Source organism: Leucoraja erinacea, chromosome 14, assembly GCF_028641065.1.
Source record: "Leucoraja erinacea ecotype New England chromosome 14, Leri_hhj_1, whole genome shotgun sequence".
Taxonomy (NCBI): Eukaryota; Metazoa; Chordata; class Chondrichthyes; order Rajiformes; family Rajidae; genus Leucoraja; species Leucoraja erinaceus.
Genome location: NC_073390.1, coordinates 38,292,089 through 38,313,150, shown reverse-complemented (window position 1 = coordinate 38,313,150; position 21,062 = coordinate 38,292,089). Strand labels below are relative to the sequence as shown.

The 21,062-nt window shown below is 43.2% G+C and overlaps 1 protein-coding gene across 2 annotated transcripts; it reads right to left on the bottom strand.

Moving 5' to 3' along the window:
• Positions 1–799: 799 nt before the first annotated feature.
• LOC129703594 (hepatocyte cell adhesion molecule-like) lies at positions 800–18,924 on the bottom strand. 2 transcript variants are annotated; one of them, XM_055646191.1, is made up of 6 exons: positions 17,892–18,924; positions 16,630–16,708; positions 4,101–4,463; positions 2,893–3,174; positions 2,383–2,466; positions 800–965 (listed from the first exon to the last, which is right to left on the bottom strand). In XM_055646191.1, exons 2-6 carry the CDS (start codon positions 16,676–16,678, stop codon positions 955–957), a joined length of 789 nt encoding a protein of 262 aa, XP_055502166.1. In that variant the 5' UTR covers positions 16,679–16,708; positions 17,892–18,924; the 3' UTR covers positions 800–954. The 2 variants fall into 2 exon arrangements, with proteins under 2 accessions (XP_055502166.1, XP_055502165.1); XM_055646190.1 differs by lacking the exon at positions 17,892–18,924 and adding an exon at positions 17,371–17,849.
• Between the last annotated feature and the right edge of the window lie 2,138 nt (positions 18,925–21,062).

Genomic DNA, 21,062 nt, shown 5'->3' with positions numbered 1-21,062 from the left:
TGCAGCGGCTGCCGCCGGAGGGGCTCGAGCTTGACGTTAAAATGCATAGAATGGATTGGATAGCTGCAAACCTGACATACACCTTGTAAATTGTTGTAAATAATGTTGCAGAGTCTGACTTCGCTAAGAGTTGCTTGGATGGGGTGTTGAGCCTTGTCTGAGTTTTCTGTTATCAGGGTAAATGTTTCCAAGTTGACTTAATCTCAAAGTCCGTTGTGAATACAATGTATTGAACTGTTGTATCATTGGGTTAGGGAAATACCTGTTATGTATGGGGGTTAATCGATATCTGTAATTGGGTGATTAAGAGTCCACCTCCATGTGGTTCGGTCCCTCGAGATCCTGGGACATATAAAAGTCCGTGATTACGAGGCTCAGCGTCGATCTTCTAGAAGAGCGCTCAGGACCGCGTACCCTTCTGGAGTGCCTCTGTCTGAGCGAGGCCTAGAGGGCTTGAACAGGCAGGCGTAAGGATCGAACCCGCTGTGTGATCTGTAACGCGCTTTTGATAAAATAAAATTTAGCTGTTTCAAGTGTTTGATTCAATGTTTTTACTGAAACTAGACTGGGAGGAAGCTTAGAAACGGGCAATTATCAAGCACATGTCTCATACCTTGCAGAAATTATTTTAACTTGTAACTATGGAGTTTCGAAGAATGCAAACAAACAGAAAGTGGGAACACAGAACTGAGGACTCAATCAGATCGGCCAAGATTCTATTGAATGGCAGAACAGATTGAAGAGTTCAAGCTGCCTCCAAGTGCCTCATTCACATTCAGATGAAATAAATAATCAACATCTGGCATTTTTGAAAGTTTATTCTGAAGGAATGTGCATCACAGTTAAGAAAATAAGTTATCTGTGCAAAAAGCTTCAAGTGCATTACTTTATAGTGCTAGATTTTGGACTGTTAAGAGATGGTCACAAATTCCATGGTATGTGCAACTGGATCAGTCATTTGGAACCTAGAAAATAGGACACTGATGTTAAGATAAAAGTACTGCATTATTCACAGTTTTTGTAACATTGATAAACCATTTCAAAAATCTTACAAAACTGCTGCGATGCTAGATTCGGGATCAGGAAGTCCAGGTTCTGAAATGCTTCTTTCCGACAATCACTGGGCTATTGAACACTACGAACTCCAACTAAACTCAGAACTGCAAAATGCCTGGGTTGCACCATGGAATTTCGGCTTTGTTTTGTTTTTACAATATATCGGATTTATTTAAAATTAATTAAACTTTTTTTACTCTAAACTCTTTAAACTATATAGGTCACCCAGCATCACCCTCCACAGTGAATTCAAACTCAATAAAGCCATACCCAGGCCTGTCTTTCTTGTAAAGTCTTCCTCATAAATGCCTGGGAAGTCTGTCAACATTGAGAGCACTCTCCCAAGCAACAATTGACACAGTTCCCCTCCATATCATATCTTATAGACAATATGCCAGATTTCTCCATTTCAATCCCTCAGTCTGTCAAAACGTATTTCATTTCTTTGAGAGATGCCGCGGGCAATTCCATCGATAACAAGAGGCGGCTCTAAAAAATGGCCATGCTCATTTTGGTTCCAACACGTACGTTAGTTGTCAGGATGCTATTATACAGTTGCACAAGACATTGGTGAGGCTGCATTTGGAGTATGGTGGTCACTTTTCATCACCATGCTATTGGAAGGATGTTGTTAAGCTGGTATGAGTGCAGAAAAGGTTTACGAAGATGTTGCCAGGACTTGATCCCCTGAGCTATAGGGAGAGATTGAGCAATTATGGGCACCATATCTGAGGAAGGATGTGCTGGCTCTGGAGAGGGTCCGGAGGTTTACAAGAATGATCCCAGGAATGAGTGGGTTAACATATGATGAGCATTTGATGGCAGTGGGCCTGTACTTGCTGCAGTTTAGAAGAATGAGGGGGAACCTTAGTGAAATGCACTGAATAGTGAAAGTGGATGCGGAGAGGATATCAGGAGGAATTTCTTTAGTTAGAGGGTGGTGAATCTGTGGAATTCATTGCCACAGAAGGCTGTGAAGGACGTCAATGTATATTTTTACGGCAGAGATAGATTTTTGATTAATACGGGTGTTTGGGGTTATGGGGAGAAGGCAGGAGAATGGGGTTAGGAGGGAGACAGATCAGCCGTAATTAAATGGCAGAGTGGACTTGATGGGTTGAATGACTTAATTCTGCTCCTATCACTTATGACCTTCTGACCCACCCTCCTCCCCCCCCCCCCCCCCCCCCCCACAGACACGCCTCAACCTTGGAGTTCCTCCAGCAGATCATTGTCTTAGCAGGATCACATGTCAATCAGCCAGTACATTTTCTCATCACTTATGTCATTTATAAATAAACGTATACACTATGTAGCAACACTCACCTCTTTTACAAAGTAGTTTAAGGTATAAAACCAATGTAACCATCATAGCCAGAGGGACCAGGATCATGAGATAATTTCTTTTACCTGAAAAATGTTTATAAAAGTTAATGAAATAAATAGATGAGCTTCTCATGGTCACGTAAATCATACAGTCTGGTTTTAAAACTTAGATTTACATGATGCCCAGTGCATAGGGAAGGACTGACTATTGATTCAAATCATAATGATGGAGCAGTTAAAAATGTTGTACGTGAAAAGGATTATAAAAGAATGACCAATCAAATTATTTTGTTTAATTTAATTCTGGCCAAATATACATTTTAATTTTATATTGGGAGCTTTAAATATAAAATATGTCATCATATAAACAGGGCTGTCGGGTGGTTTGCAGTATTGTTTATGGTTATAAGGAATTCAAAGATTAGAACATCATTACTTCTCAATTTCAGCCGAATTCCTGTGGAGGTAAAGTGCTACTACTGTGAGAAAGATCAATGTCTAATTTCTCACCATTCCAATTTCCGACGTTACATTGGTTGACAGATACTTCATTGCTGGACGCATTACTGACTGGATTCTTTACGATGCATCGGTATTTGTATTGTTCTTCTTCCGTAGCACAGCCTATCACCAGTATTGTCTGAACATAGGTCTCGATGACGCTTCCAGACAGTGATATCTTTTCCCAGTAAATCGTGGCTCTCTTTTCATTGGAGACAAGGCAACTCAAAGTGATATTAGACGCTTTCTGAGCATGTATAAATGTCTTCGCCATAGGTTTAGAAACTGGATCTGAAATACAGATACTTATGTAAGTGGATTTTTAAATGCATTTGCAATTATTTGATTTATTGTGGTGTTGTTTTGGCAAAACCTGATTCATTATTACACACCTGCAGATTTTTATGTTTTACTAGACCAAGTGCAGACCCGTTGTGTCTGCTCCCCCAACGCACCTGTTCCCTACCCGTAGCCCCCACGGGAGGCGTGGTCCTTCAACTCAAGCCGTTCCCAAACATAAGATTCCAGCACCCCCCTTGCCTCCCTCAGAAGTGCCCTGTGTGTTGCAATAACAATTCACCCTCCCCCTACACGTCTATCCATTGTGACATCATCAGTTGAAGCTGCCATTGTGACATCATCAGTTGAAGCTGGTCGGTTTAAAATTCAAGGTATTTTGATTTTTTTTTAAACTTTAATCAGTAATGTCGAGAAATAAATCAAAAAATGTTCAGTGAATGTGATCTCTGCCTGGAGGAGAAAAATGTGAATCAGAATATGTAAAAATTGTGAAAGTTGGCATATTTAAAGCTTTAATTGCGAATAATGTGTCAAATATAGGATGAAATCTTCATTGAGGCTGATCTCTGCTAGCTGCGCCATTGTGACGTCATCAGTTGAAGCTGGATGTTTCAATTTGAAAGTCTTTTGACCTTTTTAGACTTTTAATCAGTAATGTCGAGAATATGTCGAGAAATAAAGCATAAAATGTTCTGATAAGGTGTTCCTGGCCTCGAGGGGAAAGAAGTCAATCGGAATATATAAAAATGTAATCGTTACCACGTAGTGTTTTTGCGAAAATGTGAAGACAACAACATAGACACACACACACACACAAGTTCAAGATCACACTTTTAATATGATGTCAATTTTGCATGAAAAAGCTGACTTTTCTAAAGGTGCAAAAATTATAAAAAGTAAAAGGAATGAACACTTACTAAATACTTGAATTCCAAAAGTGCTTTGATCATGATTTTTCAATTTGGATCCATAGTAGTCAATTCGCATTTGATACTCTCCACTGTCATTGACTTGTACATCATTCAGCACCACTGAACCATGTTTGATTGTAACTCTTTGTTCGTATAATGAGTGCACAAAATGCAGCTTTCCCGGATCATTGGAATGCCATGTTAAAATCTTTATGTTCCATGGATATTTTAACCTAAAATTAACAATGTACTGCTCATCTTTGCCTTGGTGCTCAATGGGAAACATTACATCTTCTCCCGTAGTGGTATTAGTGATGGTTTCATGTCTGGAAATTAATGCTTCTCCACATGCCACGATCAAATATAATGCTGGAAAACAAGCATAAATTCAATTGCAAAATACTGCAGAGGCTGGAAATCTAGGATTCTCAGTGCTTGTCACTGCAAGAGATTAACTGGATGTTAATGTAAAGTTGTCCTTACCATAAGACACTGCTTTAACATGCAAATTATTGTTTCAATGGAATAGAATACTTTATTGTCACATGTGACTAGGCACAGAGAAATTCTTTGCTTGGATACCCAATGTATACAAATAGCGACCACCTATGGCATTGACAAAGCACGCTGGATCCTCCTTTTGTTCTCTCCCTCCCCACGCTAGGTCCCCATTGTTCTCCCCCTCATGGCGGCCCCCCCACACTTTCATCGACTGTCAACCATGGATCGACCCGCGAGGCTTCACCGCCACCGAGGCCTCACCACTGCCGACGCCCCACTTCATGTGTCCGACATCCAAAACAAAGCATTTAAGAGAACAGCAGGAATTAATTTATCAGTTGCTTCATGTCTGTAGGCATGTTCGGCTGGTGGAAACATTCCCATCTGCCTTCTCTCCCCACCACCATCCTCATCCGCACAGCCACAGTGAATGGTTAGAGCAGAGCATAGAGCACCGAACACTCATTCGCTCACTCATTGTTTAGAGCAGGGGTCGGCCAGCAGACGTATTTTTTTCCCCCTGCACATTGTTGGATTGGTGGGCGCTGTGGCACTAATTTATTTTATCAGCAAAAGGCGGACCTAGAACAAGCGCAGACAGTGAGCGCGTCAAAACTACGCTTAGCAATGGCTACAAAACGCAGGAAGGTGGATGCTGAGTGCCGAGTCTTCCAAGACACTTGGACAGATAAGTACTTATTTATACAGCAGTTCGGCATGCCCACATGCCTTATCTGCCCTGCACATGTTAGTGCCAACAAGGAGCTCAACATCAGGCAGCACTATGAATCAAAACACCTGACATTCTGTGAAATTAGTGGGCAAGCAAGGAAGCATGAGGTTCAGAACCTTAGATGGAGCCTAGCAAATCAAAGTCTGATGTTCAAGAAACAAATTGTAGAATCAGAAAGGAACACGCGTGCTAGCTTCATGGTTTCTAAGTTTATAGCAGAAAAAATGAAGCCCTTCACTGACAGAGATTTCGTGAAAGAATGTTTGATGGCCGTTGTGGACATTCTGTGTCCCGAGAAAAAGATTTTATTTTTAAATGTCAGGCTGCAAGAACAATTGCATGACGAATAGAAGAAATGTCAGTGGATGTGAAACACTGTTTAAAGGACTATTGCAAAGATTTCCAGTTCTTTTCATTAGCACTCGATGAGAGTACAGATACCAAAGATTACAGATTACAGAGAGTACAGATACCGCTCAGCTTGCAGTGTTTGTACATGTTTCTACTACAGTTCTACAAGAAATATCTTCTTGAAACTGGTATGTACACTAACTTGGAAGATCACGCGAAAAAAATGGCATCAATGTTCGGCAGTACTTACATGTGCGAGCAATTCTTCTCAAAAATGAAATACACGAAGAGTAAATTAAGAAACCGACAACAAATGTCACACTGATTGCTATGAGACAAACAAAGACAGACAGACAGAAGAGTTTCGATCATCCCGATGAGAGGGCCCGAACATCAGACCGTCGTCACAGTGAGCAATGTTGATTCCACTTAGTGGATGCTTGTGTTAAATTGGGTTAATGGCTATATACAGTTAAATTAAACCGTTATTTTTGCAATGTTGATTCCACTCTCACAGCTGTGTATGTGATCCTGGCGAAAGGCTTTGGTTCATTTCCATCTTACAAGCAATTCTAAGAAATGGATCACTGCTGTAGTCCAGGATGCCAATAAAGGCCTTGGGGGTGGAATAAAAACCCTCACGACAACCACAACTGATAAAGAGTGACTGATAACATCAGGGGCCGGCCTCAACCTTGGCAAGGCTTCTGATCATCAAAGAGTCTACTCAGATAGTGGGGAATTATTAACACTACCCAAGGATATCAATAAAAGATTTGCTCAATTCTACGAAAATTTATATACATCTAAAACGTCAATAGATAATAATAAAATTTCAGAATTTCTGGAAGATTGTAACCTTCCAAAATTAGAATTGAGGGAACAAGAGGAACTGGGAGCAATAATTACTTCTAAGGAGATAGAAGACACAATAAAAACACTAAAGAATGGTAAAACACCAGGACCAGACGGATTCAGTAGTGAATTCTATAAAGCCTTTTATGATATAGTTACCCCACGATTACAGAAAATGTATACACACGCTTTTAAAGAGCAAAGCTTACCCGAAACATTAGCAGAATCAACGATCACATTAATACTTAAAAAAGATAAAAACATAGAAGAACCCGGCTCATATAGAGCTATTGCTTTGTTAAATACGGATCAAAAAATAATAGCGAAAACACTAGCCAGTAGATTAAGCAGGTACGTTAGTAGATTAATAAATGGAGATCAAACAGGATTTATACCTAAGAGACATTCATTTAATAATTTGAGACGTTTGCTTAACATAATGCACTCACATAAACCTCACGACCAAGAGTTATCTATTATCTCACTGGACGCAGAAAAAGCGTTTGATCAAGTAGAATGGGATTATATGATTAAAGTATTGCAAAAATTCCAATTGGGAGAAAACTTTATCGCATGGATAAAACTATTATATAACAAACCTACGGCTAGAATATTAACTAATAATATCTTATCCTCAAAATTTGAACTATCAAGGGGCAATAGACAAGGATGCTCATTATCACCGCTGTTATTTGCTTTGATAATTGAACCCCTTGCTGAAAAAATAAGAACACATCCGGATATTTATGGTTATAATACAAAATACTCAAAGAATAAAATATCCCTATATGCCGATGATGTACTACTGTACATCACAAAACCACAAATTAGTATACCAAACATATTAAACCTAATAGAGGACTTTGGATCCTTTTCAGGATATAGAATAAATTGGAACAAAAGTGAAATTATGTCGATAAAACCAAAAGACTCAGCTTCGGAAATTTCCCTTTAAAATCGCCACAGAAAAATTCAAATATTTGGGAATTGAAATTACTAGAAATTACCAGGATATGTTTAAAGCCAATTATAATCCTTTACTCAAGAAATTGAATAATCTGATTAAATTCTGGAAAACACTTCCGATGTCCTTAATAGGCAGAATAAATGCTATTAAAATGGTTTTCTTACCACAAATTCTATACCTATTTCAATCAATACCTATATACCTCCCAAAAAAGTTTTTCAAAAAATTGGACTCAGACATTACAAATTTTATATGGGATTATAAATCCCATAGAATACAAATAGCACACCTTAATAAACGAAAAGAGCTGGGGGGTCTAGCGCTCCCTAATTTTATGTATTATAACTGGGCAGTAAATATTAAAAATATGATTCACCTGCTGGACAATTCTGCACAGCAGGCGGACTGGATGGTAATGGAAAAAGGGGACTGCTCCCCGAGTAATATAGGAGCGACCATCCTCTCACCAACAAATTTGAATAATAAAAATTATAATAAAAATCCAATTATACATAACACAATAAGAACATGGAAACAAATAAAACAGACTTTAAAATTAAGAAACCTATCTCTTTTAATACCAATAGTCAATAATCCATCGTTTAAACCATCAATCATAGACAAATCATTTATACAATGGGAAAGAATGGGAATTAAAACGCTCGAAGATCTGTATGAATTAGGGAATTTACTATCATTTCAACAACTACAACTGAAATATAATTTGAAAAATAACCAATATTTTAAATATCTTCAAATTTGTGATTATCTGAAAAAAACACACAAAAGACTATCATAATATGTCTTCCGACTTATTGGATGAAGCAATGAAGACCAAGGCGGAATCAGCTAATTTAATATCGTACTTATATAATATCATTTTAAACATAGAAATACCCACAACAGATGGAATTAGAAAAGATTGGGAACAAGAATTAGCTATAAAAATCTCAAAAGAGACCTGGGATAATCATTTACTACAGGTGCATAAATGTTCGATCAACGTACGGCATACGCTCATCCAATTTAAAACATTACATAGATTATATTATTCAAAAACTAAATTAAATAAAATCTTCCCTAATGTTTCACCAATCTGTGATAATTGCCTATGTCAAGAAGCTACCATAGCGCACTCTTTTGTTTTTTGTACAAAAATCCAAAAATTCTGGTATGAAATATTTGATATTTTTTCAAAATTGATCAAAATAAAACTGGTACCAAAAACCTGAATGGATTATCTTCGGAATATCGGAAGATAACCCTGAATTAAACGTGTTTAAGAAGAATTTATCTAATTACGGGCTAATAATGGGAAAAAAGCTTATACTTAAATTCTGGAAAAATGCGCCGACACCAACAATAAAAATGTGGATATCAAATATGTTTGAAACATTACATCTGGAAGAGATGAGATTCCTCCTAGCAGGTAAAGCAGACCAATTTCAAAAGACGTGGTCTATGTTTCTGGACCTATTACAAGCATGAGGTGCAATAGTAACCTAAAAAAAAAAACAAATATATAAATAAGCGGAATCAGGACCTGGTAACGGGAGGTAAAATAACAAAAACAGACTTGGTTGGTAGTCCCCTTTCTGCGGAGTTTAATGTTATAATAGAGCGATTGTTTCTACTTTCTCTTTCTCTCTTTTCTAGGGTCTATTTTCTCACTTTACTTCCTTCTCTAACTTCTTTCCTAAGGGGCTTTCTTTTCCTTACACTCTTGCACTGCACGACTCTCTTGCACTTTCTTTACTTTCCTAACTTCTACCTTTTTCTTAAAGCTCTAAAAAAAAAAAAAAATGAAGCGGTACAAAAAATGTATCAAGATATATGTGTTGTGTAGAATTGTAATTTACCGTACTTCTAATAAAAATAAAATAAAAAAAAAAAAAAAAAAAACACACAGGAGGGCTGGTCCCCCAACTCAATATTCCACCTCTCCACCAATTCCAATATTCCACCTCTCTCGCATAGCTCCCAACTGCGCAGACGCAGCTGACGGGTTCCCGTGGTGATGCCCCTGATCCTCCCTCCTCCCCTCACACCCTCCACCCTGCCCTCCCCCCCCCCCCCCCCCCCCATGCACTCACTCCATCCCCCACTCAAACCTCCCCCATCCACTCTTTGCGGCTCTCCGGCGGCGCAGCCATTCCGTCCCATTGGGTTCGCATTGTGACATAGGACACGCAGGTATTACTGCGCAGGTGCAGCTGATGGGCATGGCAAGTTAAAAAGGGAAGTTTAAAATGTGAATAACTCATTTAAAATATAACAACAATTTAAATGTTAAAGAGGAGATTTATTCAGTCCATTCTTTCTTGTTGCGTCTCTTGTTGCATTCTGCAGCCGGGGGAAGGGGTTCGGCTTCATGCGGAGGCTGTCGGGGGCCGGAAGAGCATTCTGCAGTTGGGGAGGAGGACAGCGTCAGGCTGTGACCAGTGGGGGCAGGGGCTTTCTGGAGGGCTAGTATAGGTGTTGTGGGCTGAAGGGACTGGTTTCCAGAGGGCTAGTATGGACATTGTGGGTCGAATGGATTCTTGGGCTAGTCCTGCAGCTGGGGACAGGGACGCTTCAGGTGGGAGCCAGCGGGAGCGTTCTGTAGACGGGGGAGGGGGACGGGCCGTGGCCGGTGGGAAGGGAAGCGTTCCGTGGCCTACTGCTGCCAGGCCTGCCATTGGGTGGAGGGGGGGGGGGGGGGGGCGGTGGGGGGGGGGGGGGGGGGGGGGGGGGGGGGGGGGGGGGGGGGGGGGGGGGGGGGGGGGGGTGGGAGCGAAGAGGGATGGGGCTGGGTGGGTATTTTTAATCCCCATTCTTTCTAGTCTTGTCACATCTCATCCTTTGACTCACAACAGCTTCGCGTCCACCATGCCACTTGGTACGCAACGCGCGCAAGCGCCCGTGAAGCCCCGACCAAAGAACAATGCCCTAGTATGTCATGGGTAATTTTTCGCGCCATCTTAATGTGCACACGATTACCGTCATGGCGTCCACATCTACATTTACAGTTCACTGACTGAATGATACAAACGTCCTGATCGAAAATCACACCCTTCCGATTAATTCTTTTCCCAAACAGTCTGTGACCCATAGCGCTATGTGTAAAACCCATACACAAATCTGGGTTTTGGCAACAATAGACAATAGACAATAAGTGCAGGAGTAGGCCATTCTGCACCTTGAGACAGCACCGCCATTCAACATGATCATGGCTGATCGTCCCCAATCAGTGCCCCGTTCCTGCCTTCTCCCCATATCCCCTGACTCCACTATCTTTAAGAGCCCTATCTAGCTCTCTCTTGAAAGCATCCAGAGAACCGGCCTCCACTGCGCTCTGAGGCAGAGAATTCCACAGACTCACAACTCTCTCTGTGAAAAAGTGTTTCCTCATCTCCGTTCTAAATGGCTTACCCCTTATTCTTAAACTGTGGCCCCTGGTTCTGGGCTCCCCCAACATCGGCAACATGTTGCCTGCCTCTACTGTGTCCAAACCCTTAATAATTTTATATGGTTCAATAAGAATCCTTCTAAACTCCAGAGTATACAAGCCCAGCAGCTCCATTCTCTCAGCAAGAATGTCCTTCTTCAAATGTTCAGCAAAATTGCACACAATATTCCAGGTGTGGACTCACTAGGGCTCTGTACAACTGCAGAAGGACCTCTTTGCTCCTATACTCTAATCCTCTTGTTATGAAAGCCAACACGCCATTCGCTTTCTTCACTGCCTGCATGCTTACTTTCATTGACTGAACACCCTTTTCCCAATTTGACACCATTTAGATTATAATCTGCCTTCCTGTTTTTGCTACCAAAGTGGATAACTTTACATTTATCCACATTAAACTGCATCTGCCCACTCACCCAGCCTGTCCAAGTCACCCTGCATTCTCATAGCATCCTCCTCATAGTTCACACTGCGACCCAACTTTGTGTCATCTGCAAATTTGCTAATGTTACTTTGAATCCCTTCATCTAAATCATTGATGTATATTGTAAATAGCTGCGATTCCAACACTGAGCCTAGTCACTGCCTGCCATTCTGAAAGGGACCCGTTAATCACTACTCTTTGTTTCCTGTCTGCCAACCAATTTTCTATCCATGTTAGCACTCTACCCCCAATACCATATGGCCTAATTTTGCCCACTAATTTCCTATGTGGGACCTTATCAAATGCTTTCTGAAAGTCCAGGTACGCTACATCCAAAGGCTCTCCCTTGTCCATTTTCCCAGTTACATCCTCAAAAAATTCCACAAAATTAGTCAAGCATGATTTCCCTTCGTAAATCCATGCTGACTCGGACCAAACCTGTTACTGCTATCCAAATGTGCAGCTAATTCATCTTTTATGATTGACTCCAGCATCTTCCCCACCACCGATGTCAGGCTAACTGGTCTATAATTACCTTTTTTCTTTCTTCCGCCTTTCTTATAAAGTGGGATAACATTAGCTACCCTCTAATCTACAGGAACTGTTCCTGAATCTATAGAACATTGGAAAATTATCACCAATGCATCCACGATTTCTAGAGCCACTTCCTTAAGTACCCTGGGATGCAGACCATCAGGCCCTGAGAATTTATCAGCCTTGTCCCATCAGTCTACCCAACACTATTTCCTGCCTAATGTGGATTTCCTTCAGTTCCTGTGTCACCCCAGATCCTCTGACCACTAGTAATAGGCTCGGTAATAGAGAGACACACATACAATGGAAGGTTGAGGGGGTCAGGATCAATGCAAGGGAAGGAGATCTGGAGGGTTTGAATCAGGGGTGGGGAACCTGCGGCCTTCTAGGCCATTAAGTGCGGCCTTTTGAATGAATCCAAATTTTGTAGAACAATCCTTTTATTTTTATTAATATGTTTTTGTTTGTCTTTTATTATTTTTATTTTAATCTTAAAATGAACGTATTTAAAATACCAAAGAGTAAAAGAAGATTTAACAAAATTAGCATTTTTTAGCATTCAAATTAGCATTTCAACCTCACCCACTTGATGTCTCCAAGGCCCCTAAAGAACTACAGATGGAATTGATTGAGCTCTCAGAAGATGACATTTTAAAGTCCTAATTTGACGCTGAGAAAGATCCGATTGAAATATGGAAAAATTCAATAGAATACCCACGTCTTCGGCAACATGCACGAAAAATGCTTTCTTACTTTTCAACCACTTATTGCTGCACATCTACGTTCTCTTACCTTAAGATGCCCTTAAGGTCATAAATGACGGATACCCATCTAGAAGATCAGCTGAAACTGCGTACCTCCATGTTGCAACCAAATATTCAAATGCTTTCCCAAAAAAAGCAGTCTCAACAAAGTCATTAAAAGGTTAGTTAACTTTAGAATTTTGAAGTATATCTAATTGAAGTTTCTTGGATGTGGCCTTACTAGATTACAGCTAACTTAATGTGGCCTTCCAACGTGAAAAGGTTCCCCACCCCCGGTTTGAATTAATCGAAATAAGGGCAGATAGTTCGACAGAGATTTAAAAAAAGGAGTGGTGTATTGTGAAGCCAGGGGAAGGAATGTAGGGGGAGGGGATAAATTGGTGCATGCCCACGTTGAAGGGGTTAGCAAAGATCCTATAGCGAGCAAGATAGCCCACTCGACGTAGTACCCCATTTCCATAGCGGAGCAAAGATACTAGTACGGAGACAGAAGCCGGTTTCGGAAACATCCTCGTAAAAATCAAGCATCTTGGGTAAAAATAATCTCCTCATTTTCGTTCTGCCTCTCTGCCACAATAAAAGCAAAAAGATGCCCATGTTCCTTCCACAGGAAGTGAAGAAAGCTAATGAAATGTTGGCCTTCATAACAAGAGGATTTCAGTATAGGAGTAAAGAGGTTCTTCTGCAGTTGTATAGGGCTCTGGTGAGGCGACATCTGGAGTATTGAGTCCAGTTTTGGTCTCCAAATTTCAGGAAGGACATCCATGTGATTGAGGCAGTGCAGCGTAGGTTCACGAGATTGATCCCGGGTATGGCGGGACTATCATACGAGGAAAGATTGAAAAGACTAGGCTTGTATTCATTGGAGTTTAGAATGATGAAGGGGGATCTTATTGAAACATATAAAATTATAAAAGGATTGGACAAGCTAGATGCAGGAAAAATGTTCCCAATGCAGGGCAGGTCCAGAACCAGGGGCCACACTTAGAATAAAGGGGAAGTCATTTAAGACTGAGGTGAGAAAAAACGTTTTCACCCAGAGTTGTGAATTTGTGGAATTCCCTGCCACAGAGGGCAGTGGAGGCCAAGTCACTGGATGGATTTAAGAGAAAGTTAGATAGAGCTCTAGGGGCTAGTGGAATCAAGGGATATGGGGAGAAGGCAGGCACGGGTTATTGATTGGGGACGATCAGCCATGATCACAATGAATGGCGGTGTTGGCTCAAAGGGCCGAATGGCCTCCTCCTGCGCCTATTTTCTATGTTTCTATGAGCCATTTAAAAAAGAAGTTTTTAAAAAAACATTAAAAAGGACAATTAACAGAATCATAATTTGTTAACATATTAATCTTTAACAAAATTTAACAGAATTATGAATGAACAGAATGATGAATCTAACCCTATATCACACACACACAAACTGTTCCCCCACAAAGCCGAGAGGGATTTACAAAGTCGGGTCGGGTTACTGAAATGGACGAAATAAAGGCTTACTACTCCGTTGCGTACTACACGTCAGCCCATTGCATTTAGCAGGAGTGGTCTATCTTGCTCCGCTATAGGATCTTTGGTTGTTAGAGGTCATCAAAACTTTGAGGTCATTGTTCATACTGTCGGGCTGTAAGCTGCCCATGCAGCATAAGTGGTTATTTATTTATATTATAAGGGAATTATTGTATTTATGTAAGCCTAATTGCAAATAACCCTTCTTTTAAACCGTCTGTTTTAGATAGAGGATTTGTTCAATGGAAAACCTCTGGAATTAAAACGGTGGGAGACCTTTACCAAAATGGCATTTTTCTCTCATTTCAGGAACTACAGCAGAAATCCGAGCTACACCCTAATCATTTTTTTAGATATCTGCAACTTAGAGACTATGTAAAACTACATACGCCAGACTACAGACTTAGGGGTCCAGAAACCCCTGATGAATGTTTGAATAGACATCCCAACACACATAAATTACTATCTTATATTTACAATATCCTCTTAGATACTGAGGGTCCGTCTTCAGAATCATATAGACGAGCATGGGAAGACGAGTTGGCTCATTCCATAATAAAAGACACATGGGATGAAAGTTTACAATACATAAATCACTGTTCGCTAAACACTCCTTGATACAATTCAAAATATTATACAGACTACATTATTCGAAGGTAAAATTAAATAGGATTTTTCCAAATATTTCCCCTCTCTGTGATAGATGGCAATTTCAAGAAGCCAATTTAACGCATACCTTTGTAACTTGTATAAAAATCCAAAATTTTTGAATGGACATTTAAAAAATTATTTGTGAAGTTATCAATACCCAACTAGACCCAGAGCCAAAATTAATAATATTAGGATTATCAGAACATGCTACAAACTTTACGACGTCAAAGAAACAATTTCTTGATTACAGTCTAATAACTGCAAAAAAATTAATACTGAATTTTTGGAAAAAAACAGCAACCCCCACAGTTAAAATGTGGGTTACAGAAATGACTGAGACCTTGTATTTGGAAAAAATATGACTTGTCTTAATTGACAAACCAGAACTTTTTGTTAGAATATGGTCTCCATTTGTTGAATATTTGAAAAGGTAAATTGGTTTAACACCGAATCAGGGTTGAAACCTGAGTTTGGGATTGGATGAATAGTTACACTCAATATTTCCCGGATCTATCTCCATAATCTTGTCATTGGTAGTTTCTCTCTGCGTCTCCCTTTTTCTCTCTTCTTCTTCTCTCTCTCTCTCTCTCTATTACTTTTTCTCACCTTTTTCTACCTTCAGGCCCGTACGAAGCTTTCCAAAAAGGGGGGTGGCATGAAAGGATTACAAAAAACTTAATGTGAAATAATGTGCGCTGCGCACATCACGAGCATGAAACGTGAAGTCCCTCGGTGCTGAGGTCCAGGGCCCGCTTAAGGGCCCTGGAAGCTCAGGGGTTTTAGATGCTCTCTGATGCATTCTGAGCCTTATTTTGGAGCATTTTTGCACCAAATCTATGACCAATATTTCAGAAATTAACAGGAACCTGAGAGGTAGCTTTTTCACACAAAGGGTGCTGGGTGTATGTAACGAGCTGCCAGAGGAGGTAGTTAAGGCTGGGACTATCCTAATGTTTAAGAGACATTTGGGCACGTACATGGATAGGATAGATTTAGATGGATATGGGCCAAACGCATGTGTGTGGGACTAGTTTAGATGGGCGGTGTGGGCAAGTTGGGCTGAAGGACCTATTTCCACGCTGCATCATTCTATGACTAAAAAGTGAAGAAGAAAAATGCATGTAGATGAATAGAGCAGATTTGAAAGAGGAGTGAAATGTAAAGGCAGAGAGAGGTTTATGGGTGGCATTTTTCTCTCATTTCAGGAACTACAGCAGAAATCCGAGCTACACCCTAATCAATGGTAAATGTAGCTTCAGAAGCGTTTTCATTTTGCATGTTAAATCCCACCTGAGAACCATGGGCGATTTTGCAATTTTACTGACGGATTTTTCACTTTTAAAACTTTTCATATAACAAATGAATAAAGATAAAAAAGTCAATAATGCCTTACTTTTGATGAAATGCAGCGAGCAAACGCGATAATTCCCGATATTTTGGATCTTTAAATCTCCACGACAAATGTCCGCTGAGCACTTCCGCTGTTTTTGCACCTTCAGCTCCCTCTTGAATTTACCTTAGTTTCTATCTTTCTTTTGGACTGTAAATTTAGGTAGCTGTGCCTCACGGTCACCCCGACTGGCACAGTAAATTGCAGCTCAAAAACTGGCCGTTTTCGATGTTTTTAACGGGTGTGAAAGTGCGTGTTTTCCCATTCACTAACATGTACTGGAAGTGACGAGTGTCCTCCAGTTAAAATTTGCGGTCACGTGGGTCAGGATCTACGCTCCAGTGACCTTTCGTGAAATCACCCTATACATGCTTCTCATAAAAAATATATATAAAGTAAGTCACAGTGTTATTCTTACCATAAGGTAGTTTAAGGATGTTGAAGTTCGATGGCACTGAGATTTCCATGGTACCGCTGCGACTCGTGCCGTTCACCTTCTTTAGCGGTATTAAAAGAAAACTATATTAAAATAAATAATACAACTATAGGACGACAGAGACAGCCTGTTGCGTCAGTTCTGCTAGTTTGCGTTCATTTTTTTAGAGAAAGCGCGAAATAAATGTCCGCCCCGCACATTAACACTACCCCACACCCACTCGGGACAATTTATACATTTTACCAATCAATTAACCTACAAAACTTTGGAGTGTGGCAGGCCACTGAAGGTCACGGGGAGACAGGTCCGTATAGACAGCACGCGTAGTCGGGATCGAACCCGAATTTCCGTCGCTACGGGAGCAACTCTGCCGCTGCGCCACCGTGACCCCCCCTCCCCCCCCCGTTTCAGTGTGACCTGCCTGATATAGTTATCAAAACGATAGTTATCGTGTTTAGACATTACGATAGTGTTATCAAAACAGTATCAAAGTCGTGTTTTTTTCCAAGTATAAGCATGCGTTGAGGCAATCTCTGTACATTTAATGGCAATCTGGGTTCTCCTTTCCTGGTGCGGTCTTTTCTTTGCTTCCCGAGGATGGGCAGGGACCAGGCTCACCTCCACCGCATCGCCCCGATTCTTGTACGGGTTAACAACTATCGGTTATTTATCCACGGTGATCAATGCAGGCAAAGTGCCGGAGACACACGAGTAACATCTTACCGTGAAAGGAAAGCTTCTTACGCTGAACATAATCTTAGGACACAACTAGATGAAGGGGAGTGAATACCGTCAGCACTGTGTGTGGATGCACTGTGTGTGTATTTCACAATACCATCCAGGCAAACCTTCTGCTGCCCAGAGAGAAAAAGTTAGCATCTCAGTCTATGATATACGACAATGTAAGCGATTAAATAATCGACTGGCAAGTTCTCAAATTATATTCTACACTGAAACCCCAACCGCATTGTATTTCATCACATTGACATTTTTGTAACCTGAAGGGCCTCAATCCGAAACATCGCCAATTTCCTTCGCTCCATAGATCCTGCCCTCACCCACTGGGTTTCTCCAGCATGTTTGTTTTACAGTGAATAGATGCACTCGCTGATAAACCAGGAAATCTCTCGCTGCTTCCGCTACGTTATGGTTCACTTCGTTTGTTTCTCAAAACGCCCTGCTTCTAAACAGCGGTCACGGCTACACTGGAGGGTCCCAGCCAGAAATATCGCCTGCATACTCACATCGCTCTATAGATCTTTGATCTGACCTGTTGAGTTGTTCCAGCACTTGTCGCTACTGGGTAATAATAATTGCTGCGATGTCTTGCTTCGGTGATTGGCTAAGCTCTCGGGAGTTTCCAGTGTTTCTTTCAGTAGCGGTAAGTTTAAAACCGGGCGTGACCGACTCGGACACTGGTCGGCAACCGTGTTGTGCATAAGGGGTGGATCCCATTGTCAGGAGGGCCGCATCAAATAACGTTTATTTAATAAACCTTGACATGTTTATTTATTTATGCAATGCGCTGTGCGGTTCAGGGCAAAGATCCTATAGCAAAGCTTTGGGTGTGAGGGGCGGGAACTTCCTGGCTCAGGGAGATCACATAACGGGAGAGAGAGGTGAGAGAGAGCCCGGGTCGGAGTAGCCAGCCTTCCGCCCAGTAGCCACCCACCACCAATGGCTGCGACCGTGTCGAAGGACACCGTGGCTGGCTCCTTCGACCCCCTATTTCTCAATGCTCATATTATAAATACATAAATAAATAACCTCTTATGCTGCATGGGCAACTTACAGCCCAACAGTATGAACAATGACCTCAACGTTTCGATGACCTCTAACAGCCCCTCAATCTGGGCTTGCACCAATTTATCCCCTTCCCCTCCACCTACATTCCTTCCCTTGGTTTCACAATTCACCACACCTTTTTTCATCTCTGTCTAACTATCTGCCTTCCAATACCGCCCAGGCTGAGCTCACCTCTTCCCTGCCAAACTTTGTTATTTCCCTTCTCTCCTCTCTTCTGGTTTTCTTTACCTCCCCCCAGCCCCCACGACCAGTCTGAAGAAGGGCACTGATCCCAAATGTTACCTTTTCATGTTCTCCAGGGATGCTGCCTGACCTGCTGAGTTAGTTTAGATTATTATTTTTACTGTGTATTGTGATACAGTGAAAAGCTTTTTGTTTAATGCTATCCAATTAGTGAAAAGGCATGATTACAATCAAGCTGTCCACAGTGTACAGATACGATAAACGGTATAGGGTATAATGCCAGATATGAATGAATGATATCTTTATTTGAATGAATGATACCTTTATTTCGAACGATTAAAAAAAAAAGAAGAAAAGAAAAGATGAAAATGAATAAATAAAAGGAAAATTATATATATACATATATATATATACATAAATACATACACACATACATACATATACATATATATACATATACACATATACACATAACATATATGTACATACATAAATTTAAAAAATCAAAAGCCAATTTCAACATAATACACATTAGACTTGTTCGAAAAGGGATAGGAAGCAGCCTATGCTTGTCAAGTCCTACCCCCATTCTTCATCTGGTTAGTTTTAAATCATTAAATATGGTTGTAAGATATTACGGCTTCAGCATGTAGATAGAAACAAGCACAGGTACACGCTGTTGCCAGTGTGCGTCTTTATTTTTCAAATGCACACTGCGCATACTCACACATATTCACGAGACTGATCAGACATTGAATATATCACATGTGCTTGTTTCTATCTACATGCTGAAGCTGTAATATCTTACAACTATATTTAATGATTTAAAACTAACCAGATGACCAGAGTGCTGTGAGACATCAGCCCCCAGATGCTGGATTGGCCAAGGGTCAAATATTGTAATCATGATCCCCAGATAATACTCCTGCAGGAAATTGAAATCTTTAAACACAGGGCCTTTTATTCTGGTATCTTATGACCCGGTCCAGCGTCTCCAACCGTGGCGTCGGATCCTCACCAATGGCTCACCGCGACGTCGGAGCATCACCAACGGAGCCTCACCAACGGAGACCGTCCTCCCGTCGCCGGGTGGTAGTGGCTGAATATGCACCCAGCGGCTGTGACCCCAACACCATCCGCTTTTGCGGCAGGGCCCGCTCCCCTCGCCTCCCCCTGCCATCGGGGCCCAAGCCATCTTCCCCCCATGCCACCCCCGCTGGGCCCTCGCCACCCCCGCTGCCCCCCGCCGCCCCATTGACCCCTGCTGCGCCTACGCCACCCCCACTGGGCCCAAGCCACCCCCACTGGGCCCAAGCCTCCCCCCCCTGGGCCGACACCACCCCCGCTGGGCCCACGCCACCCCCGCTGGGCCCAAGCCACCCCCACTGGGCCCAAGCCGCCCCCGCTGGGCCCAAGCCACCCACGCTGACCCCCACCACCCCCGCTGGGCCCAAGCCACACCCGCTGGGCCCAAGCCACCCCCGCTGGGCCCAAGCCACCCCAACTGGGCCCATGCCACCCCTGCTGGGCCCATGCCACCCCCGCTGGGCCCACGCCACCCCCGCTGGGCCCATGCCACCCCCGCTGACCCCCGCTGGGCCCACGCCACCCCCCCGCTTGGCCCACACCACCCCCCGCTGGGCCCACACCACCCCCCCGCTGGACCCACTCCACCCCCGCTGGTTCCACACCACCGCTGCTGACCCCTGCTGGGCCAACACCACCCCCGCTGGGCCCACACCACCCCCGCTGGGCCCACACCACCCCAGCTGGGCCCATGCCACCCCCACTGGGCCCATGCCACCCCCGCTGGGCCCACGCCACCCCCGCTTGGCCACCTCCTGCTGGGCCCATGCCACCCCCGCTGACCCCCGCTGGGCCCACGCCACCCCCGCTTGGCCCACACCACCCCCGCTGGGCCCACACCACCCCCCCTGGGGCCCAAACCACCCCCCCCCACTGGGCCCAAGGAACCCGCCGCTGGGCCCATGCCACCCCCCGCTGACCTCCGCTGGGCCCACGCCACCCCTGCTGGGCCCACACCACCCCCGCTGGGCCCACACCACCCCTGCTGGGCCCACACCACCCCTGCTGGGCCCACACCACCCCCGCTGAACACCAGTGGGCCCACACCACCGCTGCTGGGCTCACCCCACCGCTGACCCCCACTGGGCCCACACCACCCCTGCTGGGCCCACACCACCGCCACTGGGCCCAAGCCACCCCCACTGTGCCCACGCCACCCCCACTGGGCCCAAGCCACCCCCGCTGGGCCCATGCCACCCCCCGCTGACCCCCCGCTGGGCCCACACCACCCCTGCTGGGCCCACTCCACCCCCGCTGGGCCCACGCCACCCCCCAGCTGGGCCCACACACCTCCGCGGACCCCCACTGGGCCCACACCACCCGCCGCTGACCCACAATGG

What these genes read in the sequence shown, in the direction of transcription:
- LOC129703594 (XM_055646190.1), bottom strand. Translation starts at nt 17,400, where the DNA reads ATGTTCAGCGTAAGAAGCTTTCCTTTCACG. An exon ending in TAAGAAGCTTTCCTTTCACG is followed by an intron (nt 16,709 to 17,370) that starts GTAAGATGTTAC and finishes ATACCGCTAAAG; the next exon opens with AAGGTGAACGGCACGAGTCG. An exon ending in TAACGTCGGAAATTGGAATG is followed by an intron (nt 2,467 to 2,892) that starts GTGAGAAATTAG and finishes AACATTTTTCAG; the next exon opens with GTAAAAGAAATTATCTCATG.